The sequence below is a fragment of the Stigmatopora nigra genome, chromosome 11, assembly GCF_051989575.1.
Source record: "Stigmatopora nigra isolate UIUO_SnigA chromosome 11, RoL_Snig_1.1, whole genome shotgun sequence".
In the NCBI taxonomy this organism is placed as follows: Eukaryota; Metazoa; Chordata; class Actinopteri; order Syngnathiformes; family Syngnathidae; genus Stigmatopora; species Stigmatopora nigra.
Genome location: NC_135518.1, coordinates 14504141 through 14526337, shown reverse-complemented (window position 1 = coordinate 14526337; position 22197 = coordinate 14504141). Strand labels below are relative to the sequence as shown.

The 22197-nt window shown below is 45.6% G+C and overlaps 2 protein-coding genes and 1 long non-coding RNA gene across 15 annotated transcripts in view; 1 reads left to right on the top strand and 2 right to left on the bottom strand.

Annotated features, from left to right (window-relative positions):
- Positions 1 to 41: 41 nt before the first annotated feature.
- On the bottom strand, positions 42 to 18192 carry LOC144204522 (guanine nucleotide exchange factor DBS-like). Of its 6 annotated transcripts, none has more exons than XM_077728570.1 (38): positions 18047 to 18192; positions 17800 to 17927; positions 13148 to 13231; positions 12339 to 12453; positions 12168 to 12258; positions 11317 to 11436; positions 11115 to 11231; positions 10872 to 11021; positions 10674 to 10798; positions 10451 to 10565; positions 10257 to 10376; positions 9999 to 10190; positions 9736 to 9927; positions 9501 to 9660; positions 9329 to 9390; positions 9163 to 9248; positions 9029 to 9095; positions 8842 to 8957; positions 8587 to 8656; positions 8431 to 8523; positions 8271 to 8363; positions 8074 to 8199; positions 7755 to 7976; positions 7600 to 7692; positions 7450 to 7528; positions 6668 to 6728; positions 6493 to 6587; positions 5366 to 5431; positions 5195 to 5304; positions 4962 to 5074; positions 4781 to 4884; positions 3462 to 4377; positions 3228 to 3389; positions 2049 to 2198; positions 1772 to 1865; positions 454 to 534; positions 310 to 390; positions 42 to 244 (listed from the first exon to the last, which is right to left on the bottom strand). In XM_077728570.1, the coding sequence occupies exons 2-32, from the start codon at positions 17876 to 17878 to the stop codon at positions 4295 to 4297; spliced, it is 3399 nt and encodes a 1132-aa protein (XP_077584696.1). In that variant the 5' UTR covers positions 17879 to 17927; positions 18047 to 18192; the 3' UTR covers positions 42 to 244; positions 310 to 390; positions 454 to 534; positions 1772 to 1865; positions 2049 to 2198; positions 3228 to 3389; positions 3462 to 4294. The 6 variants fall into 6 exon arrangements, with proteins under 6 accessions (XP_077584696.1, XP_077584699.1, XP_077584695.1 ...); XM_077728573.1 differs by lacking the exons at positions 17800 to 17927; positions 18047 to 18192 and adding exons at positions 6233 to 6322; positions 13967 to 14598; XM_077728569.1 differs by lacking the exon at positions 18047 to 18192 and having other exon boundaries at positions 17800 to 17935.
- On the top strand, positions 2414 to 4384 carry LOC144204526 (uncharacterized). The gene is made up of 4 exons (XR_013327907.1): positions 2414 to 2736; positions 2823 to 2875; positions 3034 to 3085; positions 3174 to 4384. It is a non-coding gene; the product is annotated as an uncharacterized LOC144204526 (long non-coding RNA).
- LOC144204521 (phospholipid-transporting ATPase IH-like) overlaps positions 18138 to 22197 on the bottom strand; it is a 17278-nt gene continuing 13218 nt past the window's right edge. For 5 of the 8 annotated variants that reach the window (XM_077728561.1, XM_077728563.1, XM_077728562.1 and 2 more), the window contains 4 exons: positions 22067 to 22132; positions 21870 to 21973; positions 21626 to 21791; positions 19628 to 20859 (listed from right to left, as the gene is read on the bottom strand). In XM_077728561.1, coding sequence (XP_077584687.1) covers positions 20566 to 20859; positions 21626 to 21791; positions 21870 to 21973; positions 22067 to 22132 — 630 coding nt within the window. In that variant the 3' untranslated portion in view covers positions 19628 to 20565. Of the gene's footprint in view, positions 18279 to 19627; positions 20860 to 21156; positions 21276 to 21625; positions 21792 to 21869; positions 21974 to 22066; positions 22133 to 22197 lie in introns of those variants that run through there. The other 3 variants (XM_077728567.1, XM_077728565.1, XM_077728566.1) reach the window with 2 other exon arrangements.

Here is a 22197-nt window from a genome sequence, read left to right as displayed (position 1 = left end):
TATGACTTGCATTTTTTGTTTACATGAAGACACAACATGTATACATTTAAAAGCTTTTATTTTGAAAAACTTAAAAAAAAGAAGTAATACCTCTTGTCACCAGGTGGAAATCTGGAAAAAAAGGTTTCAGCTTTTATTTTGAAAAAGTTCATAGACTGGTTCGCGCCTGCCCTCCAGCCCCGTGAAACGTGGGGGCTCTGAGCCTATCTGTACATAGGCAGAAACCAGGTCCCCCTGGTGGATTCTGGAAAACAAAAAAAAGGGGGTTAGTACCCAGAGTTAAATAATAAAACATTGGGAAGAGCTCACCTTTTATTTTGAAAAATATCAGACTGAGGGTGCCTGAGACTATCTGTTCATAGGCAGAAAACCAGGTCCCCTTGTGGAATTCTGGAAAACAAAAAAAGGGGTCAATACACAAAGTTAAATAGAAAACCATTGGAGAAAGCTCACCTTTTATTTTGAAAAATCTCAGACTGAGGGTGCCTGAGGCTATCTGTTCATAGGCAGAAAACCAGGTCCTTGAGTGGAATTCTGAAAAACAAAAAAAGGGTTAGTACACAAAGTTAAGTAAAAACATTCACAAGTAGGGTTTTACCCACATTGGGGAAATTTTGTGAGAGCTTTTATTTTGAAACAATAAAACACTTGGGAAATACTTCTGCCTTGGGTTTTCAGTCAATCCATTCAAACCTTTTCATTCTTAGCAAAAAGCAGTTTTTCTCTTCTTACACCAAGAAAAATGTTATTTCACTATGTTTTAATGAGTTAAAAATGACTCCTGCACTATGTTTGAATTAATGCCTCACATAGATTTTGTCATGCCACATTTAAAGGTCTTCAAGAAAGTTAAGGGGTTAGGGTAATTTATTTTGGAAGACAAAATACTTGGGCATACTACTGGCTCAAGTTTTTCAGTCAATCATTTCAAATGTATTCATTTACGTCTTCTTACACCAAGAATTTTTAAGTTTAAATGAGTCAAAAATGAACCCTGCACTATGTTTGAATAAATGCCTCACTTATACTTTGTCATACACTTAAAAATCAAAAGGTTTTTAAGAAAGTTAAGGGATTAGGATATTTTATTTTTGAAAACAAAACATTTGGGGCCTACTTCTGCCTTGAGTATTTCAGTCAATCATTTCAAATTTATTCATTCTTAAAAAAATAATATCCCAAAAAGCTTTCATTTGTCTTCTCACGCCAAGAATGTTTAATTTTACCATATGTTTAAATGAGGCAAAAATGACGCCTGCACTGTGTTTGAATAAATGCCTCACTTGTATTTTGTCAAAACCACATTTAATGGGGGTAAAAGTACATAATTTATTTAATCCATCAAATATTACTGCTTCAACCTTCACGTTCCACTACATGGCAGATTATTTTTTTAAATTCTGAAAAATGTGAAAAGCAACATTGAAACTCACAAGCGGAGGTTACTCCTTAACTTGCCACTATAGTAACTATATATTTTAAATTAAATTCAATGAAATAACCTTACTTTGCAGTTTTTCATTTATCACAGGATCTACATTAAGGGCAATAATCGAGGGATTACTTTTTAGTCCTTACGCATCCACTAATGGCATTTGTGTGGGTGACTTATCCACAGATTTTAGCTATTTTAAAAAAGTTAGTTCGTGTTGTCATTCAAAATTTGAATGTATCACAATGGAAAACGAACCAATTGCGCTAAGCCTTGAGTACTGAACGCTGACGGTGAAATGTGGATGAAGAAAGTCAGAACCATTTCAAAATCACTCACTGTCATGGCGTCGACAAGCTGCTCCTTTCTGGTCGTTTCTGGTCGTCTGGGCCACATTCTTGATGTTTCCCAGCAGTTTGGGCTCGTTGAGGGACTGAAAAACACAATGGAATGGTTACTTTTTAAACAAAGAGCGAGCGATCGCTAACACAATGTAGCCATTTTGTTAGCAAACATTTTGCGGTCATGGCTACATCACGCCAACGGATCGTGTTACCGTCAAAAATCACTGATAAGATGAGAAATGGGGCTTCGAAATTCCCAAACGACAACATACTGAGTGTGCTGCATCGTCCGGTGAGAAGTTTGTCAAGCTTTCTTCGGCAAATCGTCAGTTCTGAGCAGCTCGGCACGGTGCACGCCCGTGCATTAGCATCGGCCATTTTGGGTTTGACGTCGACTATTTCAACTCTGACGTCGGCCGCGCCTATTGAACATAGACACAAAACAAATAGAAATTGTTTTCACAGTGACTTGCATTAGTCAGTGTGTGTGTATGTGGGAAGGCTGTAAATGCTTTTTGGTGGGGCTTTAATACTAGAAGAAAAAAAAAGATGTTGTTTTGTTATTTTTATAATAACACGCTTTAGTCAGTGGGTGGGACGGGGGCGGGGCTTTAAATACGTGATGATTGGGCTTCCATTGTTTAGAAAAATATTGTTTTCATCATAACGTGCATTAGTTGGGGGGGGGGGTGTTTTGGTGCTGATAAATACTTTTTGGTTGGGCTTTAATCCTTTAAAATACAGTATTGCACAATATTTAAATTGTGATGACATGCATTTTCGTGTTTGTTTTCTTTACTTGTAGACATTTAAATGATACTTGGTACGCATAGCGATCATCACCCTATACTGTGTTGCTCTTGATCCAGGGAGAATATGCACATTTAACACAGGTTGACCAACCTGGATTTGAACCTAGGACCCCAGAGCTGTAAGGACGACACCCAAACCTTTGACATGGTAAGCAAGTGCTCTCCCTACTGAGCTAAGTGTACAACCCACCACTTCAACTTGCTGTGGAATGTTTAAGTTATTTCTATTTTAAGGTTAAATTGTCAAATCAGAGGACACGGGCCTTGAACCCATCACCTTTTGAATGGTAAGCAAGCACTTACTCTATTGAGCTAAGTACCCAACTCACCATCCTAACTTGCCGTGGACTGGCTAAGTCTTTTTCTTTTTCAAGTTAAAGTTACAACTTGGAGGTCACGGACTTCGATTGCACAGCAGCTAATTATTTTTCTGTTTGTTTAATAGTGACAATATGGAGATCAGGGTGACGGGAATCGAACAAACTACCTTTCACATGGTAAGCAGGTGCTCTCCCATTTGAGCTAAATGATCAATACACCTCCTTGCTATTCCATGGACTCATTATTTTTTTCATTGTCTTGAAGTGACAAAAAGGAGGACGAAGGCCGCTGTTATTTTTGTGTGGAGAATGAACTGACCGTCAGTGTTGCTGTCGACGTCGCCGCTTCGTCTTTTAGTGAGGCACAGGTGCTTGTTGTAGCGAAAGTGACGCTTCTCCAACGGGGAGCTCAGGTCCTCCATCACGGCATCAAACTCGCATCACACGTCGTCAGGGCCGTCCACATCCACCGCCAACTTGGCTGCTCTCAAAAAAGTCAAAGTCAAGTTAAGCCAGGGCAAAACAAAACGTGCCTAAAGTCGACTTGACGTACCTTTGCGCACTCACTTGGGCGACTTCATTCCGGTCTCGCTCAAAGTATCCGATTGGAGGGGCAGGCAGAATTTCCTATGCTGTACAGTGTACACTATAGAGTCTACCTCTTTGGCCTTGGTCGGTACTCGGATGTTTATATTCATGAGAGAAAGTTTAACATCTAAATATCTACTGTTTTCAACAGTACTTATTTGAAATAGCTATCCTCGCACACACAAACAACAAAAGACGAGTTCATGAACATCCGTTTTTTGTTTAAAATACACATCTTAAAAAAAGAAACAAGTCACCGTACATCATGTACAATATAGCAGCTCCGATCATAAATATCTGATGACAGGATTGAATGAACAATATCTATACATTAAGAGCACAAAAAGGAATAAGTTATGGCGATATAAAAAAAAATCACCTTTCAAGTTGTCATTTTGTAGACGCTAGTGTACACGGAACACAAAATGGTGGAAAAATATGGCAATGACAAAGGACAGACGGACACGTGTTTAAAAAAATAACATCTGACAAGTAAAAGTGACTAAAGTAGTAACCTTTGTGTTTTCCCGTACTTACTCCTTTACAAATAAATACCTTGGAAATGTGCTGACGTGTTTGAATGAATGAGTTCCCGCCGACTGGCTTGGGCTCGCTAAGAGGTCAAGCTCGTCATCGCGACCATCCATCGACTATTTGGATTCTCCTGTCGGCGGCGGCCATATTAATAAAATATGCTGGTTTGAACGGGCGGATCCATCCGACCATTCACCACGCTGGCGGGTGGCCGCCAGACTTTGGAGGGCGAGGAAGTGGCGCCGGCCGGTTTCGACGTCCAGCTCAAGATTTGACGTCGGCAAAGGGCGGGCAAGTTTCGCTGCTGCTGGAGGACGTGCTCAGGTGTCCTGAAGCGCCGCTGCCTTCTAATATGACCACACACACACACACACATTATTATTATTCATTTAAAGCTCATCTTTAAAGAAAAATACAGTGCTACATTTGGCATTTTTTGGTCAACCTTACTCACTCAGGTATGATTTATTTTTTTTTCTTCCCTTTCATTGGCTAGTGCGACTGTTGAAGTTATTCTGTAATACTATTTTATATATTTATGTGTGCATTTAATCATTTGTTGTATAAGAGCTTGTTCAATTTGTCTGAGTCCTGGTTCCAAATGGAGGCTTGTTTGTTTCATTTCCAATGGAGTTGTTTTGGAGTTCCTACCTTAATTGTTATTATATAGATGTCTGCCAGTGTGGTTTTATAATGATATTAAAGTATAATCATTGATGAACCTAGAAATAAGTTTTTTTTTTTGAGTACCTGAGCTGGTGAGCGAATGGCACGACTTGGATTTGACGAGCAGGCTGAGCAAATTTGCCGCGGCGATCCATCCTTCCGTGGAGGTGTTTAGGTTACGCACTAACCTGCATCAAAACAGAGAACGCAGGCCGGCCGGAGGTCAGAGGTCGGCCATTCAAAAAGGACGGTCAATATGGCTCACCAGTGTCCGTCCTGTCCCTCTTGGAGCAACTGCACCTCTTCTCCGCTCTTCACCGCCACCTCTCGGGTGGAACTTTTGGCGTAGTCGGCCGTGGCCGTGTATTTGCCGGCGCTCTGTTGACAAAAAGTATCACAAATCTTTCAGCGTACGCCAGACGACAGGCAAGCAATCCACGTGAAAACTGCCATGGACAAAATTCCCTCTAAATGACTTTGAAAGCGCGCAAGGCTCACCAGCTTCTTGGCGTTGTCCTCCTCGGCGTCCGAGTTGAGAGGATCTTCGCCGCTAGAATAGCCTTCGTGCTCTTCTGAGGCTTCCATGGACAACGACGTCTTGTTCCAGCCTGAGGGGACATCAAATCAAACTTTACCTTTGACAAAAGACAAAAGCTCATTGAAAGTTACCCTTAAAGCCAAACGGCGTGGGGTCGCTCTGGCGTTTGGTCTTGTGGTCGGGGCTGGGCGGAGATCCTGAAAATAATGGACGGGACGTTAACTGACATGGATAAGCCAAAAATACCCAGACTGAGGCTCTTCTACGTTGCATAGCTACAATGGAAAACACTATTGATCAGCATCACGGGTCAGAAAAAAGGATTCAAAAGGTGACTTTGAGGTATTTGTGAAATTAGGCAGAGAATTAAAAGAGGGAAGGGACTACACGGCCAAGGACGCGACTAAGGAAGGAAGATTGCTGTGCTGGATGGATGGATGGATGGATACCTGGACACAGCAGAATGCTGATGGGCAACGTGAAGCTTTTATCGTCAGTGTTTGCCGCTTCTGTGGAGGAGGTATAAAGAAGCAGGCACGCTTGTTGGCCTTTGCCTCATAATCAATAACCAATATCTGCCATTATTTACACAAGCAGATTGATAATTCAATGGAAATAGCAGAGAATTAGAGAAGCTTTCTGCTCAAATCTTTGGAACAAAAAGTAGAACAATAGCAGACCACAAAGGCCACAAAGAGTGTAAAAAGTACAACTTTGTTTAGAATACATCTTGACAAATGTATTAGGTCTACATATTTTATTTTTTGGGTCCATCAAGTGAGACAAATGCTAAATTATTTTCTTCTATTTAGCCTGGATGATTGTATCACTCTATATATTACATACCAGCAATATTTTAGTACATAAACTAGTACTTATTTTATGGTGGTGGCATAGAAAAATACATGAAGTAGACTTATGAAGGTATTTTTGAGCCCTAAAAAAAAGTATTTTGAATGCTACATTTCCCCGAAAAGGCCTAAAATGATCAAATGTACCTTTCTGAGCTTTGAGGTTACTGAAGCCCTGCAAAGTAAAGCGCTTTTTAGCGGCTGCGCTTCGGTCCGAGGTCGGGCTGCTGGCTCGCTCTTCCCACCCCAAAATGGAATGCCAGACAAAAAAAAGGGAAAGAACGGGAAGGAAATACAAAATAGAGGAAGGAAAAGAGGCGCAAAGGTAAGTCGAAAGACACTCAAAAAAGGAAGGATAAAGGCGCAAAGGTCTCATTAGCATGCACGCAAAATACAAAAGAAATTACCTTTGCCAGATGACTTGGACAAAGAAGAATTGGAATCCAGGACGCATTGCTCCGATTTCCTGTCGTCTTTCTTCAGACTCCTCTTGAAAGGACTGCTGCTTGACACAAAAAATTGTCATTAGAAAATAGCATTCAATTGTAAATCTTTTCTTTTTTAAAAGAGCCAAAGTCTTACTTTTGATGGTCTGGGATCTGACCTTGGATCACCTGATCTGGCAACCTCTGCTGACTTGCTTCTGAAGAAGAGAAAGAAAGATAAACATTTATAGTAGACGCCATTTTCTACCGGCATTTATTTCCCCAAGCAACGATGATACCATGGGCAGATTGTCAAGGGATGAAAAGGGCTGCAAATTTCCTTCAGATAGTCTGAAAAGGATCAATTCTTGATCAACTATATCTCAACTCATTTTTTTTATTCGAATAGCACTTTTATGAGAAAAACCAAAGTGCCAAAGTACAAAAAAATCAAGACAATACATCCCTAAAAAAAATCAAAAACAATAGGACAGGATGATCCAATCAAATGGTGTCAAAAGCCAAGGAATAAAAATTGGCTTTGCGGCGAGATTTAAAAATGGACAGACATGGTGCTTGTCTGCCGCCATCGCCAAGGGAAGAAGAAGAAGAAGCTCTCATTACGTTGCCACCAGAAAAAGCTCGATCTTCTCCGAGCTCCTCTTTGGACTTTGGAAGGGGCGGGGGGGCCAGGAGGCACCTGACGGCGGGAGACGGCTGGAGCGCCTCCGCCAGAAAAGGCGGGGGGGCCGCCACGCCGCTTAGCGCTGCTTTGAAGAAAAAAAAGCAACATCTTGAAATCGAGGTTTCCGAGCCCCGATTCTGATTTTATCCAAAGAACGTTAAAAGTACGTATTATTGTACTATGTAAACAGCAACCATGGGATGGAACGCGTGGAAAAATTGACGTATCATCTACAAATGTCTGACTATCTTTACCTCGGCACGCTTCCAGCTGAGTGGTCAAAACCTTGCGGATCTCCTTCACCCAGGTGGTCTTTACTTCGGGGCTGGGCGCCTGGATTGGAAAAAAAGCACGTGGATGTCAGGGTCGGATGATTGACGGCCCTTCGGATTTGGATTCCTAACCTGCACAATGTAGACTTCTTCTCTGGAATTACACCAGATTTCAAACTTCTTATTGTCCCCTTTGGCATTCTCCGTGATGCCCACGGCGTTCATCTGTCGGGGGGTGGAACAGGTCAGCTCGCGTCAGGACGAGAAAGCGGGAAAGAGAAACTCACGCTTAGCGACTGCTTGAAACTGTACGAGGGGGCCTTCTCGTAGCCCTCGCCGCTCTCCTCCCTTCGCTTGCAGAAGAGCAGGGCCTTCTGGTGCAGGAAGATGTGCCTTTGCATGGGCTTGAAACGAGCCAGGTCCTTGACCTTGGCGTGACCTTTCTTGTGTTCCGTCCACACGCTGAAGGAACCTTGCATCAGCAACTTTCCCAACTCGCTCAGGTTGCCCTGCATGCGGCACAACCACAAAAAAAAAAAGTCGTGTCGTCAAACGTCCGGCGACCAAACGTCCGAGTAGCCATTTAACGGATAAAAATGTAGTCACCTCGTATCCCGTAATGGCGATGAGATGCATGGAGTCGTTGACGGCCTTGAGGATGCCCAAAATGGAGGCCAGAGCTTCTTGTAGGTCATCCGTGCCCTCGCAACCTTTACTGTATTTCAGCATTTCCTGACGGGAAAAAAACAACAAGAAAACAATAAATTCCAGCTCAAGCCGTCCACATTGGCACTCTGCATTACCTTCAAGAGTAGCTGATATTTGGTGATTCTCTGCACGGGTTTTAGCAAGTAGGAATCCAAGCCCAGTTTGTGCTCCAGCTTCTTCTGACATTCCTATGAAAGAGCGCCAAATAAAGTCGTCTATCCCGAGACCCCAGCGCGCCACCGGGGGGCGTCATACCTGGAAGAAGATGCAGTCGGAGCACTGCCTCCAGAGGCTTTCGGAGCGAGGCTTGTTGTGACAGTACTTTTCGTAGATCTGCAGGTCCGTCATCTACGCCCAGACCAACACGCCGCGTTAAATGGCGCCCACCGCCTCTTCATTTTGTTTACTCACCCGTTCTAGGAAGCATCTCCCGACCAATTCTGGACATCCGGCGTAAAGCTCCAACTCCCTGAGGAAGGTCCTGAGAACAAATTTAGGGGACTTTAGCTCAAGGCTTCATTTATGGCTTCCAAACAGTTCATCTACTCGCCACAAGGAGGCACTAAAACGCCCCATCCATTTGATGGACTAGCAGGGGTGAATGAAGGAACCTTCATTGGCCCCTCCCAGTCCAAATGAAAGGATGAATAAAAGGTTCCCCCTCACCTTTTGTGGAAATGGTAAATTTCCGGCATGTTGCCAAACAGAATCTCCTTTTTGTTCTGCAGGTGGGGAGGGATGAGATGCGCCATGGCGGCGTTGTCCATTTCCGAGGCGTAACCCTGCCGTCGACAAAAGCTTGTGAGACGCACATCGGGCGGAGATAGGACAATATTGAGAGGAAAATAGGAACCTGCAAGACACAGAGCAGCTCCTCCACGTAGGCCCTTTCCGTTTCCAGCAGCTCATTCATGACGTGCCTTCAAAAAGGAAGACGCGTCCGTGAGTCCCACGGGACGCCAAGGTACCCCAAAAAGACAGTCTCACCTTCTGAGCACAGCCAGGTTTTCTTCTTCCTCGGAAAGAGAGCCGTGCCTGCGTTTACATTCGCCGTTGTGAAGCAGTTCGTCTCCCTTTTGAGGACAAAAAAAGACAGTGTGAGAGAGAAATTGTGAAAGCATGGCAAGATAAAGTCAGCTAGCTCTTCACCCACTTTTTCGTAGCTTGCGTGGTTTCCTTCCGAGTGGCTTCGATCCAGTTTACTACCTCTTTGCGCTGCAGAAGAAAAGGAAAAGAATCAGCATATTTTATTGGATAAATGGACCCAAGCACCACCCACAGTTCTAAAGCGCAAAGGCTGGCTTTTTTTATCGCTCCAGACTTACAAGGCGAATTGAGAGGCGATTTGATGAAGGCCTCGGGTCTGGGGGCCACCGACTGCACCGGCCTGGTCTGTTTGGCCGCCAGCTTGTTGAGGCTCAGCCTTCTCTTGTCAAACATCTCCCGCATGGACGCCTGCTTGTGGAACACCTTCTCTACTTGGTCCTGGTTTAAAGCAAAGCCACCGACTCGTCAACCACTCGTTCCAAAAAAGCTCCTCTCAGTTCCCTACGTGCGTACCCTGAGTTGCTGGTCCAACACCGCCTCGTATTCCGCCAAGACGTCGCCGGGCTCGGACAATCGGTTCTGGCCCACGTCGGCCAGGAAGCCCTCCAACTCCTGTAGGGCCGACTCCGCCCCCTCGTGCGATTGACACTTGTCCACGGGCTGAGAGGCCAGCAGGTAGATTCCGTCGTCGCACCACTTGGAAGCCTCCACGGAGAAAGGAAGGAAGGCAATTGAAGAAAAGCCCCCGCGTTTACAATGTTTTGCGGTGGGCTCACCTTCTCCAGGCGGCCATGCAGTTCTCGGACTTGGAGGAGCAACTCCTTCTTTGCCTTCAGGTCGGCGCTCAATTCCCGGCAGAGGGTCCGCAGCTCGTCGCTTTTGGGCGCGATAGAATCCTGAGCGTAGTGAGCCTTTTGGATGAGCTCGTCGCCTTGGCGGGCCAAAGCCAAAGCTCGCTCCAGCACCTCCTACGGACCGCAAACAAATTCGGTCGATAGGCAACAATCACCATGAGCAGGTATAAGCTGACTTACGTTAACTCTCTCTTCGAAGGCCTCCAGACCACTGAGGGTGTGGTCCACGTGGGCGGGGCTGATCCCCACCTCGGAGAAGGTGTCCAATTTCTCAGACAGTTGATCCAGCAAAAGCCGTAACTGTGAAAGCAAAAAATTACACCACACGTTAAGGGGGAAAAGCCCGAAAAATGACCCCAACGACGTGAGCTAACCTCTTTGTAGTCGTCCTCAAAATGTCGCAGCTGAAGACACTGCTCCAGTTTGGTCCGGTGCTTGGCCCAGAACTCGTCAAAAGCCCTTTCGGTTTCATCCAACTGGGACAACAGTCTAGGAGAGAGAGATGACGATATGAAAAATGTTTTTAAACTCTATTTCGAGACCCAATTTGGGCAATTTCTGCCTCGGTCTGTCCGCCATAGTACATTTGCTCCTCACCTCTGTACGGTTGCCAGGTTCTCCAGTTCGTCCTGGTTCATGTTGTGGTCGGGATTGTGCATCAGGGGTTCGTTGATGCTCTCCAAGAGGCGGCTGCCTTGCCTGAGAGCCACCAGCAGATCATCCTGAACAAAAACACGTCCAGGTCAATCAACCACTTTTAAAAGTCTAGTCACATGGCTAAGACTTGAGCGCCACCTTCATCTTATCCTTCTTGCAGCCATGTTGGCTCAAGAGCTCGGCGGTGGCCCGGGTCTCGTTGGGGAGTTCCGTTTCGGCCAGCTCGGCGCCAAACGACTGCAAGGCCTGCGCCATCTTTTTCACCATCAACGCAAAACCCTCGATGGCCTGACGTACAGATGAAAACAATGTTATGCGATATTGACCGGTACGAGTAATGTCTGTGGTATGTTTTTTGTCGCCGCCACTATGAGTACATACGGTTCTGTGAGTGATCCACTTTTCGTGACAGTACGCCTGCGTCCCGCCCAGTTCTTGGCTCAGTTGCGTGTGGTCAATGTACGAGTGAAGCTCACTGACCGAACTCAGCATGATCACCTGGAACACAAACACAAAGCACCCCGCCATGACTAAAACTTCCACACACTGACACACACACACACACACAATGGGGGGCTCGTACCGGCACTTTCATCTTGAACTCATCCTTGTTGAATTTGAAGAGGATGTCGGAGAGGGTGCGCTGCAAGAGAGCCGTGGGCCGCAAGACCAGAACCAGCTGCAGGTTTCCGGGGAAGGCTCCCTAGGATAGGAACAAGAGCTGTGTCGACGGTGGCTCGGAAAAAGATAAATCCGATCACAATTTCCATTAAGCCGCTGCACAACGAGACAAAATGGCCATTGTGGGATATAAATGTAAGGAGAGGGATAGATGGAGCTCATTGGAAGAGCCTCCACGATCAATGGCTTGCTGGGAAATCATGGGTTTCATCTTTTTGGCTTTTCTGGAAGGTGGCCACCCTCCATTTCTCTTCCGTATTGAGCGAGCCTCCCCCTCAAAAAAAACCCAACTTTAGCGACAGGTCTTTGAACCAAAGGGAGGGCGGGCGGATTTGGGACGGTGGGGCTAAAGCTCTGATAGCAGGCTGATGTCACGCTCTGATATGAGAGAACAAGGCACGCTTCATGTCATCATCTGCTGCTAAAGTCAAAAGCGCCGGCAAATTGGAGGCCAAAACACGCACATAATTCACTCTCTTCTTCTGATTAGCGGTCATTTTAGACTTGTAGACTTTCAGGATTCACGAAGAATGACATGCATGCACTTACATTGCACTTTTGGTCAAATTTGGATTTGCACCATCACCAGAGCAGAGGCGCTATTACTGGCTGGCTAACATGAAGAAAGTGTGATGGCTTTCTAGATAGTCTTTTTGTAGCACCTGATATAGATAGTCCAATGTTTACATTCATTGAGTTGCACCCCCTGAGGTTTACGGTGCCAGGTAGTAAGTATTCTTAGCGTGTACTCACGGCGATCCGCAGCAGGGTCCCTTTGACGGCCGCCCATCGGTCCTGCCGCCGATCGATGACCAGGATGAAGCCCACGTCCGTGGATGGCAGGCTGGCAAAAAAGAAGAAAGGAAGGAAATATCCGTCAGACGTTCCCACGGAACGGCAAAAGCGGCCCTGACGGAGCCTGACCTGGGTACGCTTGTCAGGTAGGTCAGCACATTGTGAAATTCTCGCTCCGTGATCTCGTTAAATGACGGGAATTCTGGGAAAATGATGATGGGACTGCCGTTGTCTCCTCGGCCACCTGAGCACAAACAAATAGACAAAATCAAGTATTGAACAAAAACATCGCAAGGACTGAAATTCTGACGTTAGATATCCAGTTTTGACCAGAAATGTACAGGCCGGCCCATCAAAATTGGACATGGAGTTAACCGGGAGCCTAAAATCGAGCAAAATCCAGAGGAAATAACGCAGAGTCATTTTCCAGTTCATATTAAAATCCCAGCTGCCGTTGCTGTGACCCATTTTTTTTGTTTTCCCGCTCGCATCAGGAAATGTGCCCGGAATCTCAATTTGCTGATTCTTCTCGTTGCTATGGCAACAGGAAACGCGCAGTCATGGTTCCAAGTGCAAAATGGAAGACGCTTCTTTTCCGACGGGGGCGTGAATAGGATATGTTTTGTTAAAAAATGAAATATTGCATGCACACTAGATTGAAAATCTCTTTGTGGCCAGATAAGGAGGAGCAAAACTACGGCGCTATCTTTTACAGACGGATACATTTGAATACCAAACAATGGCCTAACATAACAACAGAAAAGAAGCCATGGACACTATGCAAATGTAAAATAAAAGCTGATGCGCATTGGATTGTAACACTGCCTGTGATGAAATATGTTAAAAGCAAGTGGAAAAATGCCAAGTCAATTCTCCAGGGCGAGAGTGTATTTATGATTAATGATTTGACTATAACTATAATGATCATATATATTTACCTGATAGAAAAGCAAACTGCCGCCTGAGTTCAGGTGCAATGTCAATAGCACGGAGGGGGCTGCTGTCCAATTGCATGATCTCATCTGTCGGGAAGACATAAAAAAAAGCATGTCGTTAAAAGACTTTCCTGCGGCCAGGGCGTGCGTGCAAATGACAACCCAAAGGCTCAAGCTCGACATAAAGCGGGACTGGCGTTCGGACGATAACGGCTAATTGTGCCTCGAGGAGGTTGAAAATGTGAGCATGGCTCCTGAAAACAAGCCGAGTATTCTGCTGCTGTCTTTGACTGCTCAAAACAAAAGCACACCTTAGCCCGCGGACATTCCCCTTGAAAATCCAATCCACCTGCAAAGCACGTTGGTCTAAAAGCTCTTTGAACTGCATTGGTTTGGCTTTGATTTTTTTTCTCAAATATATTGACAATAGTGTTTTTTGCAATTCGTGCATCCAGGACAGCAAATGCAATACAAGTGACATATCGATCCAAGTGAGCACTATTCTGTAGAACCCTTTAAATTAAAGTAAAGCAAGAGGCAAAACAAATAAAACCCAGTTCTCCCCGCCTTATCAACAAAGCAAGCTCCAATTTGCCAGAGTCCCGACGACGCATATGTCCAAACACATTGAAACTAACAGCTGGCATTTGAGGGGCTAATGTGCTTTAACAGGCTTAACGGCGGGGATTAGCTTGCTTCCTTCTCACGTTTGTTTCCGACGTCACTCGGTCACTCACACCTGGAGCGTCTTTCCCGACCACCACACGCCACAAAAAAGCCTCCGAGCGACGTCTATCAACGAGGACGACGGCGCCAACTTACCACGCAACCACTGGCAATAAGAGGAAAAGCGGTGGTATTTTTCAACCTCCTCCAAGGAGATGCGTACATGAGTCCAACTTTCCACCTTTTCTTGGTCTGATCCCGAACAGGACGCCATCTGACTTTCTTCCTCGCCTTTAGTCACAACTCTCTCCCGTATTTGGAAGGACTCCTCCATAAAGCCAACACACGGCACTTCCACATGGTTACACAAACCAAAGTCCAACACAACATCCGTAAACAGGAGCGAACTGGCCGCGTCTCCATCCATTCCGTGTCGGCGACTGCGCCGCTTGTTCCTCCAGTCATGACAACAGGTGAGCTCTCAGGGAGATCCCCCGCTAAGCCCTGGCCTCCACATTCAAAGCGGCGTACTAAAGCGGTGAACTTCCCGCGGCTAACTCGGGTTACAATCCCCTATGGCAGACAAAAGCTAGCTTGTAATACATGAATCCTTGCTGTCTGAATCCAGCCCGCCCGCCCCGAAACCTGTAACGGTGTAACCTCTTCCTCTCTAAAGAGGACAATTGAGTGACCACACCCACTGATGAAACGCAACCACTGACCAACAGAGCAGTTACAGTTACATAACAACAACAATTCATCATAAAAGGCAGGGAAATGAATCGGCGGGATGGGGTCTGGACTAGCTTAACAGCTCCTAAACATCAGTTAATTCCTAAAAAATGGATTATTGGATTAGCATCTCCAAATTTATGACCAAAAAATTGAGTTTCAAACAGCATAAAGTTCATCAGATCAGTATTATTGCATAAACATAAAGTTGCTGGGGGCCTTAAAAAAGTAAAGTCGACCCAATTTTTTTCTGTTATGGTGGAGCACAGGGGTAGGAGGAGGACAAAGGTCAGGTGGTCTCGGTTCCACTGGGCTCCATTATCTCTGAAAGGAAGTTTCCCTAAACGTACAAAGGCTCCATTCTGACCGGCCCATTTAAAAAGAGTCCTCGCTCTCAATTGGCAGTCTCGGGCCTTGTTTTACACCCCTGAAAAGAGTCCATTATCACTAAATCTCAGAGCTAATTCTAAAGTCACCGTCAAAGAAGGCCACTGTTAATGGACTACAATGTGACAATTTAAGTTCAGTGACTTGTAGCAAGTGGACTCCAAAGTCAGCTGGAAACTTTGAACAAAGGCTACTGATTATTTTTGGAAATGGGGTTTCTTATACGACTAGTTAAACGTGACATCCGCCCAATGACATCAATGCATGTCGCAAAAAATCAACGACAACAAGGTGAACACAAAAGTTGGTCAGGGCTGGTTTTGCTTAGGGCAATGTGGGCGACCGCCCAGGGTGCAATCTACTTTGGGGTGCACCAAAGCCTATCAAAAACATTTTTCAATGATTTTACCAGTGGTGTAGATTACATTTTGTCCTTCCTGCTGCAATGTAAACATAACAGTTTTACTTTAGTATTTGTATTGCAATTCTAAGCATTTCTTTTAGTTACTCATACTACAGTAGTCTTTTTCTTTTCTAATAGAAGTACAAAAAAAATCAATTTTCAACGAGACGTAAACGAGGACAAAATTGACGACAAAAAAAGCATCCGTCAATTACAAAAAAACACCGAAAAACAGCAAAAAATGTTCTTTGACTCACGTGTCTTAAGGGTAACCATTGGAATGGTATTTTCCCATTTGGAAGCATTCCTCCTGGATTTCCTCACCATGTTTTGCTCCTAAGCAGTAGGACGACCACAAGACGGGAGGTTTCCCCGAGTCTAAACACCAACGGGCCAGCCTTTTTCTTTCCCTTTCTCGCCTTGCGAGCAGCTGGCGCGCTTGCGGCTAAAAACGCAAATGACAGCAAAAAAGTGCTGTGCAGACGTCCAGATTTGTATGCTGGTGCCGTTTGTTGATGCAGCACAGCCTTGCACTCGCCCGCACATGCGCAAACACGCTCGCACACAATGCGGGCCTCATAAAGATGTGTGTGAGGATACTGACGGCCCTATTGGATACTTCAAATCGCCACCTTGTTGACATTTTTGACTACTGTACAACAAACCAGAGCTCGGCAAAACATCTTGAGATAAGCCACATCGGACCCAAAACAACCTTTTTTCTTAATCCTACTAAGAAACAAAGTAAGCCAAAAAATAGCCAACAGATCAGCCAACAACATCCGTAAAAAGCTCACCTCTACGGCCCTCATATCATCAATTTTCTTCTAAATAAGGCAACATTTCTATGCCAAAATACGAGCATTTTTCCACAAGTTAAATTACTGGAAAGCTCCTTTTTTACCGTCCCAATCTTTCCAGGAATTCTTGCGACTGGCCGGACTGAAGGGGAAAGGAGATCCCAGTCCCGAGATGTCCAAGTTCTGGATCAGAAGGCTGAGGCGGTTCATGATCCGGCACGAGGCCTCGCCGCCCTCGCGCAAAAAGTCGTGCAGAGACATTTTTGGCACTGCGGGTTTTTAACTAAAAAGTCAATCTTCCCAGCATGGCGCCCCGTCCGTTCACCTCCGCCATGGCGCAAATCCGCCCAAGTCGGGCTTCTCTGTGGGAACCTAAACGCAAAAGGACGACGGCAAGACCTCTGCGGAGGTGTCTTGTCTGGTGGATGGAGCACCTCATCCCAAGTGTCCCGTTTTCTTTCCACCGGGAGAAGACGGCAGCCGGCCCAGAACAAATCCCCTTCTGTTGCCCGGGCTAATTATATTCTTCCACTCCTCTACTAATCTGCCTCGGCCCATATAACGAAAAACACTGACAAAGCTAAATGACGCACTCCTGGAGATCTACTAACAGTGGTACCTCTACATACCAGCATTTACAGATAAGAGTCAAATAATGATCTCTAGATACAATCTAGGTCAGAGTGGGGGGATTAAAAAAAAAGATACAAGTGGCACTTGAGGGAAAAGTGTGACTTACTACAGTGGGTAAAAGAGGCTAATCTGTGGGGACTTTCCGCAATCTCTCTTTGGCCACCATCTCCTTCTCTCTCTCATGACATCATCGTTAGCTTTTTCCTCATGTAGCCACAGCTCATCTCTATCCAATGGATTTATAAATGACAATACAAGTCCAGAAAATGAACAAAATAAGCCAATGGCTTCCATTGAAGTAATACAACATTTCTATCAACAACCTGGCTTGTTTACTGTCACAAAACTATGGGCATCTCCTCATTGTTTCACGTCTGACCTGTTTTTCCAAAAGGGTAGCGCTCACCTGCCTGTATTATATCTTTTTGTATTCAATTGTACATGCATCAGAGCCAATGTAAGCAAGGAGGCGGAGTCACTCCACTCGCCATTAGAAAAAGACACATTATTCTAGCGTACTAAACTGATTAACAAGCCCACAAATACCATATAATACATAGAATAATGTACTTAATAAATATAGACACTGCAGTATATACTGTGTCTCAAAATTAAATAAATAAAAAAGACAATAAATAATCCCCTATCCATTACTAGACATTAAAAAAATAAGCATGACTATCTTCGCAAAGGTAGAATGGGGCCTGATGACATACTGATATTGTGACTGCTAAATGTGTAGGGCAAGGATTTCTAATAACCATATTAACAATGTATGAAAAGGATACACAAATAAATATTTAAGGCGTTCACTATACATTTCATAGTGCATCACTAACCCCCAATGGTGGTCAGAGAGCATTGCTCTCTTAGGCTCCACCTCTGAAAAATGGAGGTCATCATGTCATCTTTACATTTGCTGATAATTGATGATGATGATGCTATCATTTTCAAATGTAGAGACAAACACAGGCTATTAGATATCCTTGTATCCTTACATGGGTGTGTATGTGTGTGTGAGTGGGTGGGCCCACCTATACTCCTCGCGACCGTCCTCAGCCTCTCCATCAGCTCCCCCACATCCATCTCCTCCGTTTTCATCCACAGGATCATCCTCCAGAGGGGCAGCGGGAGTCCGGCGGCCCAGCCAGGAGACGCTTTCCTGGGGAGAAGAGACAGCTTGCCTGCTTTTACCGGACGCTTCCTCGGGGAGAACGCCGTGCTACAGCCGATGAGGGGAAGGGGAAGGGAAGGAGTGGGGGATGCTTTCAAGGGGCTAACCCAATAGAAGGACTCGTCTTCTTTGAAACATGAAATCGATCACGGGGTCTGCGAGGGGGAGGATGATGGAGGCGCCCTCAGATGGGGCTGCCGGGGCTTGTCCGAGGCCGAGGCGTGACGGGAAAGGGAGGATGACGACGATGGAGATGATGGAGAAGATGGGGAGGAGTCGGAGCGGGAGGTGGATGATGATGATGCGGCCACGTTAGCGTTCGGAGGGGATGCTGGGAACCTGCGCAGACAAAAAAAGGAAAAAAAAGGGTGGGAGGAGGAGAGCAGGGCCACGCCACGACAGTGACACCTTGCGGGAAAGACGTGAAATTGCATCAGGAGAAACAACATAAAATAGGATTTTGACGTCTTGTAATAAGACTTCTGTGTGGAAGCCACTTTGGCCATTCAAAAAGCAAGAATGTAGCCTTAAATATGAAGATTTTCACAACAAAGTACGGTGCAATGAACTGTTTTGTCAACATAATAGTACAGACAGGCTTTTAAAAATTCAAAAAATATTAAATACACATCAACAAAACATCAGAACCAATATACCACCATGAATGAGGGATTACTGTAGTTTTTCCATAGTGGATTTAAGCAAAAAAAAAAAAAACAGTGGCACTCACCTTTTCACCGTTTCTTTATTCCAAGCAAAAATAACAATACAGTGCATTTAACCCTAATTTGCTAGAGACAGGCTTGCAAAATAGATTCTAAAAGGAAAAAAAAAACATTTCTTTGTCAAAAAAAGTCTCAAACCGGTTATATATATTTATATATATTATAATGAATACAAACAGTGCTGTACGGAAGATGAGCGTGACCTACGTAAAGAACGCCCACCGCGCCGTGCTCGGAGACGATGGCGGCGGCGACATTTTCAACATTTTCAACTCCCGTCGCGGCTTTGACATTCGAGAAAAAAGGCTGGTGAGATGCAACCATTCCAGACGGAGGCCAATTTGCCCACTTTTTTTTTTTTGGTCACTTCACCCACGACAATCTTTTTAGAAAAATAACGCGTGAGGAAGAGTAGCGCAAAGCTACGAAAATGCTCACATATCCAAAATCTACATTAAAAAGTACTACTTTTTTCTATATATGAAATCTATGGATACCCGTGGAGAGATGTGGCGAGGTGTAGAAAAATAAAGTGTCCTCCCTGGGAATGAGCTACAATCGTCGGCTGGAGGACAGCGTGGGGGTCGAGTTTTCAACTTTGACATTCTATCGATTGATCGCGAAGTCGCCGCCCATTTTGAGTCTTCCCGCCGAAGAGCAGCGCAAACGCCGTTTTAAGTCAAAAGTGGCGGCGTGCCTTCGTCCGTCCGCGGCGAGGAACGCGGACTTGACCTTCATATTTGCATATCGTACAAGAACACAAAATCATCCAGAGGTCAAAGACAACGCCATCTTTAGGGCCACGCCCAACCCAAAGAAAGGGGGGGCTCTGTGGAATTTGGGAGTTCACATGACAAGAATCAAGTTGAGTTAAAGCCAAAGAGAAGAAGAATGTTAGAATGTTAGGCTCAAAGACAAGAGTTCAAATAATAAAAATTGTAGTAAAGGCGTGGCCCTAATTCAACCTTTGTGTGCCACGTGGCCATAAAAGTTTGGAGTAGAAATCCCGCATGCAAAGACGTGCGAGGACACAACAGGTGAGATAGCGGAAAGATGATTGATCCCATGACGAGCAGGTATGTGGAAATTAAGGCATGGTGGCCACAAAATTGCACATTCCTTTCTCTCTATTTCTCCCGTATTGTAACCCATCCTAATAGTACGAGGTGTGCGTGTGTGGTCGTGGAGGCGGGTGTAAGGCTTCGTAATACATCCCTTTCTTTGACTTACTTTTTGTAGTGATTATTATTATAATTTTTTTTTTTACACCTTTGGCTTTTAGCCTGCTGCTATGTGATTGACCCGTAAGGCAAAGGTGTGTGACGTACAAAACATACGCTGGGTGCAGGCATCTTCATGCAGGCAGGCATACATACATACATACATACATACGTACATACATACGTACATACATACAATACATACATTACATACAAACGTAAAGGTCGGAGCTATATAGAAGCCCTTACTTGTCCAGACGACATTGTGAATGCAAAAACAAAACAAAAATGGGACACACACGTGTATAAAATATATATATGTGTACATATATGCAGACATATGTATAAATATATATACACATACACATGTATACACACATACATCGATGTATGTATACATATATAAACTTCCACTTCCATCCACAGTCTCCCAAACATATACCATATAAATACTTTTTTTTTTTAAAGAAACAAAAAGAAAATAGAAGAGGAACAGGCAAGATTTGGACAGAAAAAAAAATACCACGTCATGAGGGCGTAAGCTGGCCACCTACGTATGAAGAAGCGCTCTCTCTCGCCCACAAATGGACATGGGGGAGCGCGTGTACAAATAAATGGTCCCCCCCCTTGAGATAACCCCGCCCCCCTCACTCACGTTGGAGTTCCAAGCGGCGTCCCATTTCAGACGGATGTTTCCGGGCCCGGGGCGTAGAAGGCCATCCCCGCCCCGGAAAGCCGCAGCGCGCGGGAACCCGGGGGTGCCGGGGGGCCAGGGGGGCGCGAGTCCACCCTCCCCCCTCCTGCCAAGCGCACCAAGAGTTTCGGGGGGAGGGGCTCGGAGGCGCCGAGCAACGGCGTCTCCGCCGCGCCCAGCCGCGGACCAGAGGAGTCCACCACGGCTTTGCGGGGACGCCGCCGGGAGGACGACGGCGGCGGCGACTCGGCCGCCCGCTCCCGTGCCGACTGCTCGTCTTCCTGCCGAGACAAAGGCATCAGCGTGGCCAGAGGAGCGTTCCTTCTACTAATAAATACTTCTTAGCTGGGTTCTATGGAAGTTCTAGCACATGGCATGCGTGGTGGTAGCATTTAAGAGCATTTGAACCTGGACCAGAACCACCAAAGGTCGGAAAAGCTCAGTTTACGGGGGGAAGGAGAAGCTAATATATGAGCATTTCTATGAAATGACTTGATTGGCTCATTGCTCATTGGCCCGGTTAGGTGAAGCGAGGCAAGGGGGCGGGGTTAGCGTCAGAGGCCCAGAAAGAGAGTCACCTGCTCTTCCGGCTCCTCCTTTCGTCTGCTCGGCTCAATCAGAAACTCATTCTGCTGGACGACTGAGAAAGCATGAAGATGGTGGAGGGCTCCACGGTAAGGCACGGGCGAGGAGCCGACTGTTATAGCCGTGGGGGGCGGGGGTGGTTTGGGATGGCGTGGATGGACGGTGAATGAAATGTGGCGTGGGAGAAAAAGAGAGAAGAGTGGATTTTGGACGGTGGAAATGTGGTGGTCGGTTATGGTTGGTCATTAGAGGAGGTGAAGAGACAAAAGCAGGAAAAAGAAAGAGTCTGTCAGTGCTTCCATTACAGCGGAAACCACAGAAGAAATTCACACCGCATCATTTGGCTCAACAATAGAAACCCTTTGGCCTAAATGGCCCGAGACCCTATTTTTTGCACACTTGGATCCTAAAATCAGAACATTTTCAGACGATTTTCGACGGAAGCACGCCACGCGTTCTGACCTGAGTTCGCTCGGTGGCCGAGGGACACATGGCCCTGCAGAGGACCTTCTTAATGACATCAGGGAGCAGGCTGACGGCCACCAGCAGGATGATGCTCAGCCAGGCCGGACCGCTGGACAGCATTTGCATGAAGACGTAGTACATCCTCTGGTAATTGAGAAAGGGCCTGTGCCGACGAGGGATAACGCCGCCACAAATTGAATCGTCGGTCGCCATCCGAGCGAGGAAATTTTGTAAGTCTTACCAAATGATGCCTCCCCAAAGGAGGGAGAAGATCACGTAAAAAAGGAGAGAGCCCCAAATGACAAAATGGTTGATCCAAGTCCAGTAGCGGGTGTCCAAGGCCAGCTGGGGAAAAAAAACAACAGCTCAAAGCTCAAAAAAGTTTCGCAGAACATCATTTTAAGATTTGTGTTTTTAAGTGCGTGGGCAAAAAAATACCTTGAGCGTGACGGTGAACACCAGCACGGTGAAAACCAGACTCCCAAAGGTCCAGTTGCCAAACATCTGGAATAAAAAAAAGGGAAGAAAGTCTTACACTGGATCGTATAGACATATTTGAAATTGCTGTA

Excerpts from the sequence above, each read along its gene's own strand:
- LOC144204522 (XM_077728573.1), bottom strand. The coding sequence starts at position 14,237 with ATGGATGGAGACGCGGCCAGTTCGCTCCTGTTTACGGATGTTGTGTTG. Across the intron at positions 12,454-13,147 it reads GCAGTTTGCTTTTCTATCAG|GTGGCCGAGGAGACAACGGC; the intron begins GTAAATATATAT and ends GTTTGTGCTCAG. Across the intron at positions 11,022-11,114 it reads AGTGGATCACTCACAGAACC|GCCATCGAGGGTTTTGCGTT; the intron begins GTATGTACTCAT and ends TCTGTACGTCAG.